Raw genomic sequence first — 12,301 nt, 5'->3', positions numbered from 1 at the left:
TCAAGTTGTCAGTCATGTAAAATGTACAATAATGAGGAAATGACCTAATGGACCAAGGCAGAGTGACTTAATTTGTCATTAATTAACTGCCCTTAGGAGAAACTGTATACAGAGTGTCCCAACATCAGGTCAACTGTTAACAGCATACTTTCCTCTCAGTAAATGAGATTTTCATTTTTTATATGCTCTAGGAAGAATTAAAAAAAAAAAAAAAAAAAAAGAAAAAGATACTATTCTCTGCATGCTGCCAAGACCCCTGGTACATGTCACTGCCGATAAATCAAAGCCCACGTGCAGAAGCATTTAATCAAGGAAGAACAAGCAAACAAAGTGAAACACTATTGGCCTTATTTTGCCCTCATCTTGGCCTTTATACCAAAACTGTTCTTAGCAACTTCTTTTTTATAATTATATTAATTACACATTCTATGGAGAAAAATAACGCTGAGTAGCAATTACAGCTTCCCCAAGGTCAATAGAAATGTTACTAAGTAAAGAATATCACTATGAGGAGGAGCTGCATCATGTAGAATTTCTTTATTATAAGTCTCCTGTAATATAAATGGTGGTTTCTTTATCAATGCACCCATACATACAACTATGGCAAAGATGCAGCAACAGTAGGCTCACTTATTTTTCCTCTTCATCTACTGAAGCCTTCTGTTTAAACAACAGTTTCTAAAATTAGCATTAAAGTATTTTCACTCCTGTTCCCCTGCTACTGAAAGAAATTTGCTAATGGCTGGACCACTCATCCTACAGACCTGCATGTCTTGCCACTGTCTAATTGCACAAGTCCACAACCCTCTTCTCTTCAGTCCACTTGTCATTCTCAACAAATTTCCTCTACAAACCTTCCTTCTCCAAACCTTGGTCATTTGAAATTGTTTCTTTCTTCCACTCATTTCTAACTTACTCCCTTCTCACCCCTTGCTCTCTAAAATCTTTCCACCAGATAATTTTGTTACAGTCAGGCAGAACATTGTCCAACTTTTTGCCTTGGTGCTTTGCTCTCTAAAATCTTTCCATGAGATGATTTTGTTACATTTCTTAAGTCAGACAGAATATTGTCCAACTTTTTGCTTTGTGCGTTACTTGGATAGCAGTGAGAAAATTCAGCACAGAAAACTTTCCAAATTAATGCACTAAGTTCATTTCCCATTTCCTTTAAAAAACAGGAAGTATTTCTCAAAAGAGCAATTTGTACCAGAGATTATTCTCAGAGGCTCAAATTAGCCCTTTCATGTTTTCCAATTCAGAAAAATACACTAAAGCTTTTTTGACATTAGGTCTCTTCAACCAACTGCTCTAGTCTCAATCAATGGACCTTATTCATAAGTAAGCGTAATAGACACTGCACTAAGAGGCAAAAAAGCCCTCATTTGATTTGATGAGGTCGTATTTTTGTTATCCTCATCACATATTTCTTGTTACATCTCCACTATGCAAGCTTCCACTAAACAAAAGAGGATTTCTAAGAAGCATTAGAATCAGATGTGCACACACCCAGGAAAACATGGCCTGTATTTCAATACATTGAGGCCAGTCTTCTAATATCAAATAAGAGCTTCAAGTCAGTGACATTTAGATAGGTAGCCCAAATAAGATGCAAGTATTAGGAAGAGATACTTTAGGAAGTATTAAAATGATACAGCCAGAAACTGAAAAATTTAGCAGGATGAAAATTGCTTATGGCAGGAAACAGCAAAACTTCACTAGCCCTCCACATACAATGGGAAATTGCCCCAGAGCACAGAGCTACACCCAGCCAAACATTTTTGAATGAAGTAATAAAAGGGTAGGTTTTATTTAAAAAATTAACACAGAACAGATTTTCTATCCAATAAACTCAGAAGCCAAAATCAAAGCATGCCGAGCTTTAATTCTGGTAAGAGTAGCATCTGTTACAGAATGCTCACAGCACCATGGAAAGATGCTGCAGTAATCTAGGCTATTGGGTGCTGGCAAGACTACCATTCCCAAAACGATAGTCTTATGAGACTGAGAAGCAGGAAGCCTTTATAGTGTCATGTACCCCAACTCCATTTTTCCATTTCTTACATGGAAAATATTTAACTTGCCCATGTCTCAGTTTCTCCCATAATCAAATTAGAATTTTATGTGTTGCTAGGTTTAGTGATTCCTTAAAATCCTTGAAGGTATGGTGTTAGGTAACTACATTACACATCTAGTTTCAGTATTTTCCCAAGACACTAAAATACAGTCACAAAAAGCTTCATTAAATTAATAAAATAAAGCTTAACTTCTTGACTATGTGAAGATTCAGTGTATTAGGTAAAACCAACAGTTGTCCAACAAGTTAAGTATAGGACTTACGTTTGTATTGCAGAGTTTATATTGCTTGTAGGTGCCAATGCACACAATTGCTGCAGCCCTTTGAGGTTGAGGCTGATGAGGGACTGCCTGGTATGATGCAGACCCATGATGGTTTGAGTCACTGCTTTGAAACAGGCTTTGAGAGACAGGAAATGAAGATGACTGATAAACGGAGGGTCCCAGCGCTTGATGACCAGCCTGAGGCCCACTTTCTTCTTGATAAAGATTCCCATGTTGAAGTGAAGGACTAGCTGCCTGGCTGTAACTGTTCATGAGACTTGGACTCTGATGAAATACATCGTTCCTTGAAGACTGTCGTTGCCTCCGAAGTTTCTGAGGCTGCTGACCAGTATCAGTTTGTAAAGGCAAAATGTATGGCACCTTTCCATACCCATATTTTCCTGGACCAATAGGATTTCTGTTTCTGCTTCTAAAAACAGAGAGAGAGAAAAAAAATAATTCACAAGTGAAAGAGCAGTTGATGCTTACATGACTTGTTATTCATCAAAGCTATTCACTACAAAGCAACAAGTAACCAGAAATTTCCATCTATTTTCACAGAAAACATGCACAAGCTGTAGTCTTGCTTGGTGTATTTGGGAATCTCTCAAGAAGTCTACTGATAGAACGCAATCGCAGGCACTCATTGGCCAAGACCCCCACAGTCTTGTGGGACATCACCTAGTGTCAACTAGCAAAGGCAAATAGTTAGGTATGACATAAAGTAGCATTCTGGGCAGAGGCAGTTGTTGTTAATCTTTAGTACTCTCCTTTAAATTGGAAATTCAGAGAATCAAAGTTGTATATTCCTAAAATTCATAACTGTGTTTCTAAGGAGCTTGAGACACACTACAGCAGGAAATCCTTACTGTAGATTTGAGTAATGACAGAGGAAAATTTGAATTCAGTATGGTAAAGATCATTAAACATTTTGTATCCATTTAAAAGGCCTCCTGTGTTTCTGTTTCATTTGCTACTTAAGAAATAAAAACTGGGAAAAAACAGATAAGGAACATCAAAAATTTACTGAAAGACCTCTGGAAAAGGTGACAAATGCAGGAAAATATTCTTATTATGACATACAAAGGGTTTTTTTAGTACTGTGGTTTAGCAAAACAATTAACTTACAAGTCATGATACATCAGTTTGCTGACACAATAAAATCCCACTTTTCACTGTACATAACTAAAACACCACACAGGACTTTGACAGCCCCCAGCACTAATAACAGAAGTTGCAGGTGTGCTCTCTTGCACACAGATCTCTTCTTACTGACTGAAGACTCTGTGTTTTAGGCTGTATTACACATATACCAGCATTTTCAAAGAGCTGGTACTCCCTGGTAATTAGTTTTGTTCTCAGCGCACTCAGAGCAACACAGTGGGCTCAACTGAAAAACCTCAACTCCACATTAAACGTGAAAAGTCACAAAATATAACTAATATAACTAGTATAACTAATTTGGGTCCTACCATTGAAGTGGGTTAATCCCGGAATTTTATCTGCAAGCAACAGGCTCATTTGCATTTGCTTTTTTTGTCATCTTTTACACCTCAGCATATATCAGGTCTTGATTTCTAATGCTGCAGTCTGAAGAATATAAGCTGGCAAAAAAATTTCTTGCATTTCAGAGAAATGTGTGAATATGGCTGTTTTGGGTAACCTTTGCAGCTCAGGAAAGGAAACATCATTAAAAGAAGGTAATTTTCTTTCTGTCCATAAAATATATTTCTGTATCTAGCATATATATAAAATAGACATGAACTGCAGTGAGAACTGGAGGTTATAAGTTGATATACTTATTTTCTAGAAACGGAAGCGTTACAGATGTCAGGTACCAGATTAAAGAGACTTCTTCGTGTTTGTTTTCTCTGGTGCACATTTTCTTCCCAACTCTTATATTCTCCCAAGACTCTTGTCACAAGGGAGCCTTGAAAGTCATTTAGGTAACACTCTAGCTTTAAGGCCACATGGAGCTTTTAATCACTCTCCCTGGCTCAAGGATATGTGAAGAGGAGTGTTGATTTACCCTGGCAGATAAGCGACCAGCACTCATGAGTTGTTTATACCTGTTAATGTGTTCTGAGGTAAGGTTTTAGTAGTTACAGTAGAAAAAAGTAGTATAATCGATTTTGACATTAAGGGAGGGAAAAAAGCTTTCTGTAAATGGACAGGAGTGGAAAGAAAGAGAAATTAGAAATGAGAATTATCAGAGACAGACTAAACCAAACTAATTAAATGAGAGCAGGTTTTTTTGTGTTTTGGGTTCTTTTTTAATGGGCAGCTAAACTGATTCCTCCCATGTTGCTCCTATTTTTAATGTATCTCTTCATTTCCGAGCAAAACAAATCTTTCTTGACGTTTATAGTCACATTCTGCACTCTGAAAACACTTTTGTATCATAGTTCTCATGAAGCACCTTCAGTTTTGGAGCAAATTGGTTCATCTTGGAAAAGAGATACAACTCCGTATTTTCACTTGCTCCAGTGTCTCAAGATTCTTACAGACAGCAGTTTTCTTCTCAACTTGACCACACCAAACATGAAGTGTCTGAGATATGAACCTTGACATCAATCCCTGGCAACGACCTTTAGTGTTGAGAAAATTACTGCTTCATCACAGGGAGCACAGGCTGCATGGGGTGGATGAAGGGTGACAGGTCCACTGATGTCAGCCTTTTGAATTTCATCTACACACAGGTTTGCTTGCATTTCACAACAGAAGAGAAAGCTGATAGTAATTGAGAAATAAGCTATATGAGCAATATGCCTCTGTCCTGGCCTTCTGAATTGCAGCAACAATCACTAGACTTTTCCAGACAACAGATGCATCGTCTGACCCACCTGGAAGAACAGCTGCCTGACAAGCTAGGAGAGGCAATGCAAAAAGTCAAAACCGAGACTGATCTCTATCTTAGGGCTGTCAGTTGGAACTAAAAATAACTGACGGACATACGAGAGATGTGACACGAAAACTCTTCATCCTGGAAAAAACTACCAAATAGGCATACAGTAGTTTTAAACACTGAATGGCCAGTATCTGGAACACTCATGGTTGAAGGCTGCAAGTGTCCAAAAGCTGCAGGAATCTCAAGAAATTGTTTGCAAGAAGAAGAAAAACTTGTTTCTGAGGGAAGCCAGACCTTTTTTGTGTAAAATAGTTGATCACGACAACAAACATACAACTTCCCTAAGAAGTGAAAGCAAAACCAGCACTTTTATGCTAGTTCCTGTCTCATCTTGGCTTCTTTTCCTACACTGTAACTTGGAAATGTTGCTAGAGCACCCATGATGAAGAAATGAGGGATGATTTCTAGTTGCTTTTGTTTGCAGCACATGCCTGTTGCTGCACCAAGGCTCCTCAGGGGTGAGTTGTCTTCTTTGCTTCTTCCCTCATGACAGTTAGGGCCAGAATAAGCCAAGACATCACTGTGTACCACTGAATACAAGTTTCAGTTTGCTCAGGCTGTGCGATAATTATGACCTAGAGCTTTCATGAGAACACACTTCCTCTGAAAAGGAAACCTTTGACATACAGACTTCTGGAAACAAAGCATAACACACAACCTTCAATTATTAATATCTTTATCGATGTTCACCCATTTACTCAAACCAATGCTGCATGGGCTGAAACTATTGTGAACACTGTTTTGCCTTAAAGCATCTTTCAATCACTCTTGGCAACATGCTTACAAATTAGGAATGCAGTTTGTTTCAATATAATAAAGGAACTTGTAAAAATAGCTTAGTGGTAATTAAGTTTTATAATTCTTGGGAAGTATCAGGCAGAATTTATGATGTCTTGCAGCAATGAGGGAGGGAATTTTATGTAGGTCCATAAACAGTAAGAAAACAATGGGGAAAGTAGAATCCGAGAAAAGAAAGGGGAAGGAAAATCAGACAAAATCTGTTATTAATACTCAGAATTAAACTAGCCTTGCTGACGCTGCTTTATGATAAATCAACCTCAGAATTAAACTAATCTTGCTGACATTGCTTTATGATAATCAACCCAGCTTTGATCTGCTGGTAAAAAACAGAAGGAGGTCAAAATCTGATGGCTTGTTGAGAGTTTTCAGTTGCCAGTAGGACTTTTTCTTACCTGCCATTATGATTACCTATACTCATTATGAGCCACAGAACACACTCCTTGCTGCAGCACAGTGTGGAAACTCCAACCTTTTTTTTTTTTTTTTTAATGCACACTATGACCCAGTTTGGAGTTTGGATGCACTCTCATTTAATGCAACAGATAAAGAATTAGCAAGTAACCGCACACACCTAGGTCTTGTGCCTACTTAGCCAGACCTAAGCTAAAGTGAGATTTTGCAGCATTAGACTTCACACAGACAAACCAACAGAGCCATCCTTCATAACACAGCAATGGTTATGAAGACCATTTGGATAGGATGTTGTGTATGTTTTGCTACAGGAGTGGAGTTGAGTGTTATGAACCACAGCCAACAGCTCTCAGAGAAACTCCGAAAATCCAAATTAAGCAAGATGTGAGTTTTTATATGCAAGTTGTAGACAACTCTGACAAAGCTGTTCCAACAAGGATTCTGTCTTTTTAAGTCCTTGGTTCCCCAGTATTAGTGAAAATAATTAAAAGTCTGGCAGCCGAACAGAGGGTCATATCACTCCCAACAGCACAGTTCCTAAAACGGCTGTATTTAGGAAAAATGCCACCAACAAGAGAGTTATCATCTAAGGCAAATTACTGCTTAACAGAAAAATACATGTTGAAAAGCAACTACCTGCATTAAATGTTTTGGATAAGACCATAGCCTGTAGACATCTCTGATTTATTGTGTTCATCTCAAGTAGAGGCATAACAGCTGTTTAATGCAGATCCAGCCATCTTCTTTCTTTGGACATAATTATCATAATCACACACACCTCCCTGATTGTTCAGACAAATCTGTTTAGCACTTTGACAACAAAAATGATGGATCCTTTTGAACTTGAGCCAACCTGAACATATTATTGAATTCAAAAATACATTTGCCCAGACAAGTATGAAAATCAGATTTTGTGTCATTAGTGTAAGGATTGTAACAATCATTTTAAAATAGTAATGATTAGTTAGTATTCTTATTGGTCTAATTATTAACAATTTCCCTCATGCTGAGGCACTATTCAGTTTTGAATAGTGACACTGGCCTCTCACAGCACATTTTGAGGGACCAAAAGGAATTTTATTCTAGTACCTTTTTCTAATTTTAGCCACAAGCAGAGGTCAGCAAATAAATGCATTATCACTGCCTCAGAGAGTCTAGCTAAGAACAATGCTTTGAACCTCAAGTGTTCTTGAGGTTCACCGAGTACCTTCAGAGCTGGTAGGCTGGTTGTTTATACTTTTTGAAAAGGAATCCTCTTTGAAGCAAGGATATGCAGCATCTTTAAAGTACACAAGTAAGATTACAGATTTCCTGGGCCTCCACCTGTTCTCTTAAGTGTCCTTCACAAAGCCAATCTCCTTATTTTTTAACTTTTTTTTATCACTTCCTTTCTCCTAACATTTCTCCCACTGCTCTCTAAATGGAGGCTCCCTGGCTCACTGCCAGTTGAAGCATAACTCATTTTCTTTCTTTACTGATGTCAGACAGAACAAAGAATGTATTTCATATGAACTTTTCAGCATTTCATTTAGCTTATCTCCTAGTATCTAAATACTTCATCTCTTGTAAATTAAAAACTTCAATGTTGAACATTACCAAAACCTGTCACCTATGACATCCCAGAAAACGTTTTGTCCTATTGTTGGAATGTCATCTTAGAATGAACCCAAACAAAACTACTCATTTCCCTCATTTCCAACTCACAGCCTTTCACTGTGTTTCTCAAGGAGTAATGTAATGTTCTGGGAAGCTAACAGCCTTCAGCCACCAGTGTCACCAGGCATGAGGAGTAAGAACTGCAGAAGAACTGCAGGCTTTGGGATTAGTTTTTCCAAAATTTCCTCTTGTCTATTGGCAGAAGTTATTCCTCAAGCACAGGAAGAGAGTCTTCTTACCTGTATGCCCAGCCACAACAACCACTGTAATGAAAGAAAACAGAATCTTGTCGCAGAGCATTAGGATAGATGGGAAAACAGTGCTTAGCCTATAACTTTGCTGAGAATTTGGCCAAGTTTAAAGCTTTTTTCAGAATCTTCAGAGGCTTGCTTTATCAGGAATCCTGTCTTGGAATTAGCAGAGAAGTCTTCTAATATGCTAAGGAAACACGTCACCACTGAGCCTGGTCTAACTTTACATGTAGCCTGATGCTGCTCTGGGTGCCCAGGCCTCAAGCATTCCTTCTTCAGGTTCTTGCATATTCTTCTCACTTGGGAATTAAGCAGTTTCTTATAATCTAATCTCCGAAGTGTTACTGGTTGTATTTTTTCCCTATCAACACAGCAATCAATCCACAGGTAGCATCTACAACGCTAAACTTAATAGTGATGTGTCATCAGGAACAGAGATTCCATGTGTGAGAGTGGGAAAAAAGACAGAAGAAAGAGCACAGCTATGACATATAGCTTTATTTCCCAAACAATATTCCACAATATGTACCACTGCAAAATGTCTTCTAAATTATATTGGTTTGTACTTCTGTATTGCAGCTTTTAGTTATATTTTAGATCACAGCAAAATATCTACTTAGCAACACTGAATTACTGTAATTGACAGCCCCTAAAGGACACTACCCAGTTACGCACAGCTCAAGTATTTAATACAGTTGCCTTGATTGTGTTTCTGAAGAACTAGAAGTGACTGACTCACTAGCTATTCCTGTCAGCAATGAAGTTATAGACATAATACTCCAATAATGAAAATGTAATTGATTGAAAAAACGAAGAGACAAAGAAGCCTTTACAGACACAACACCTGAAATGGACAAAACAAGACCTAATTATGAAAGTTTCTGTTAATAGGATAGGTATGGGTATATATTTTTTTAACATACTTTATTATTTTCATTACTTCTAAAGTAATATCCTTAAAATAATTTCAGATATACATTTTTAATCCCTAGCACTACCCCCATAATTCAGAACCGTATCTGGCCTACAGCTGGCTTATTCAATTATTTACGTGACAGCCCTCCTAGTGCTTTTAATTATCTTGAATGTTTTATATATTCTTAGGCACACAGCTAACAAGGTTCACTTTAAAAAGACTGTTTACCCTGCATGTTTTTGCTCCCTTTTCTTAAGTCACAAAATAAACTGTCTTAGCCAGGTCATAACTGCTATCAACTCACAATACTTCAATAAATTCTTTCACGAGATTAACTTTTAATCAACAATGAAGGATTTACTGATTCCAAGAATGTATTTCCATCTACTCCGAAGGAAGAGCTCTCTGCACACTGTTGAATCATGTCGAAAGCCACTCTGTATCACCTCACAGTACGGTACCACAGGCCTGTTCAGCTTTGCATTCCACGTAATCACTTTTCACCAGCTCTAAATCAATCTGGAGAAAATCACTTAAACATGAATGAAAGAAGAGAGCCCTTTGACTCTGTTTTATATTATGAAATGTATGCCTATCTGCTCACTGACCTAGAAAACAGCCTTAGAGCAATGAGCAGTTATCTTTGTCAAACGTTTGGTCACAAGAGTTAAGCCACTCTTTCTGAAAGTGTCACACATTGAAAAGCAGAGCCAGGATCACAAACTTGGTTTTCCACATTACAGCATATTATTAACACTTCATCAGCAAGACTCATCACAATTAAATCAGTGTAGGCATTGTTTTTGTTTTCTTGTTTTTCACTCAGAAAGTAACTAAAACAGAGGAACTAACGATTTGGGTTTACATTTCTGGTAACTTGGTAACCACACCACAGTTTGTAGATATTCACTACTTCACATCTATGATACTGGCATATGAGTATTAAAACTACTGTCAGCATATCTAACCTTAAAATTTCAACTGCTAGAAGACACAGAGTGACCAACTATATATGAAAAGTGCATCTTCTGTGGAAAAATGGAAAAGGGGAGATTCTTCTCTCATTTCTATACCATGGAGGAGGGAGAGGGGGGAGGGTAAGGCAATTTTTCTGACAGAGTAAAATTAACAAATAAAGTCACCAAGTAAATTGCCTCTTGAGAATAGGTTTGATTAATTGGATTAACATAAGAGAAATACATGTGGATGATCTTAAACTAAACTTTCCATTCTCAGCGACCACCACTAATGAGCCAGTCTAGCACAACTGCAATAAACTCAGGAAAATAAATTGCTATCCTAGCTTTTGCTGAACTCCCAGCAAGTGCCATTTATGCTCATTCATGTCACTTCCAACACTGGTGTAGGATTTCAGAATTCGAATCTAAATACTACAGTTCTCTTTTTCTATGACTTGGGTAACACCTCTAAGCTCAAGAAATTTAAATACAAATCTACAAGTTTTTCCCCTTAGCATCATCTTTAAGGTCTGACTGAATAATGCAAACTTGCAGGTAAACCAGCAGAAATTCAATGCAAGTAACCCCGTAACTCTGCTGACATGCATTATGACTGTGATGGCAGCTTGGATATGTTTCTGCCCCTTACTGACTGGGCAATAACTCGCTGATAAAATGCCCTGTTTCATATATGACTGAATGCTAGCAGTGTTCTCACTTCCCCTCTCCTCCTTCAGTCAGCCCACTTCAGGAAGGGTTGAAATGTTCTGCAGTAAGATTAAGAAAGCTTCTCGGGTGGATTGCAGTTGCAGTATCATATTAAGGTTTTTATTTTTGGTAATACCATTCAAAGCACAGTCACAGGAGTGTAATAAAAGTTGATACTAATTAGGTAATAATGAGTAAGACCAAGAGCATATCAGGGGGATTAATAACCAGATGAGAGGGGAGGTAGCATAATGTCAACATGAGGCCAAACACACCCCAGCTAGCTATTGGTTTTGCCAGGAAATAGCTCATGTGATCTTTATTGCTATTAGAACCTGTTTGGAATTTTATTCTGAAGGAAAATAAACATTTGACTCATATGGCTTTAAATCCTCCTAAGTGCTACTAAGCAGCTACTGCTGCTTTTAGATTTTTCTGGAAAATTTATCCTCAGAAAATGATCAACTCCTCCTTCTGTCTATCTATCTCCTGCACACACACAAACCCCCAGTAAGCTTTTATAATCATAATATTAGATTTGGGGTATAATGTATCATATTCTCATTCTATTAGAGAAGTAATGAAAGAACAATGGCTAAGTACTTGAGCTGGGTTTCATTCTAAGTATTATGCAAACACTCATGCCAATAAATACGAAGCCTCAGACCTCGAAAAAACAATGCCTTCTTGAATGTTAAAGCCCATTAGTCACACATTTGTCCACCTCTACAAACTGACTCTAGAACAGGTCACAAAAATTACATCAGAACATGTGACTAATGATGCTTATATTGGTTAAGGAAATAACAACTAATTGTCCCTTTAAAGGTCAGTTGTGGACCTGCCAACTGAGTGATCAGCTTTTCCCTGGTCAAACCATCTGTGAGTAGGGCAAAAGAAATACTTTCAGAAAGGAAATTCTGTTTTAACATTAACTGATACACTCTTCCTTTCCATTCCTCACAAGCGTAGAAATGCAAATTGATCCTATCTAGGGTACAAAGCAGCACAGCAGACTTTCACATCAGCTGCTGTCAGCAGAGTAAAGACCACAGAGCTATAGCCATGTGAGTAGTTGATGATTTCTGGATTATTTCCTCAATGCAAATCTTTCCTCTCATTCCTCTTCTAAATACAAAAAAGCATTACAGGGAAACCCTTTCCTTATTAACATATTGCTTTAAATGTGCACTACTCATGCAAGCCTGCTTTACTTATTTCATTATTCTGGTGACAAACATAATTTTGTCTTTCTGCTCTTAAGAACAACATGCAAAGTACATATCATGCTTCTAGAAGTGAACACAGAAGCTTTGCCACTCCACCACTGAAGTCCATTTGCAAAGAAAGCAGA

General features: G+C 37.8%; 1 protein-coding gene across 1 annotated transcript in view; it reads right to left on the bottom strand.

Moving 5' to 3' along the window:
• THSD4 (thrombospondin type 1 domain containing 4) overlaps nucleotides 1-12,301 on the bottom strand; it is a 226,809-nt gene that overhangs the window by 193,411 nt on the left and 21,097 nt on the right. The window contains exon 4 of the mRNA XM_054388088.1: nucleotides 2,338-2,767. Coding sequence (XP_054244063.1) covers nucleotides 2,338-2,767 — 430 coding nt within the window. The remainder of the gene's footprint in view (nucleotides 1-2,337; nucleotides 2,768-12,301) is intronic.

Source organism: Indicator indicator, chromosome 16 (assembly GCF_027791375.1).
Source record: "Indicator indicator isolate 239-I01 chromosome 16, UM_Iind_1.1, whole genome shotgun sequence".
NCBI classification, from domain to species: Eukaryota; Metazoa; Chordata; class Aves; order Piciformes; family Indicatoridae; genus Indicator; species Indicator indicator.
The sequence above is the reverse complement of the archived record's forward strand: the minus strand, read 5'-3'. Positions and strand labels throughout refer to the sequence as shown.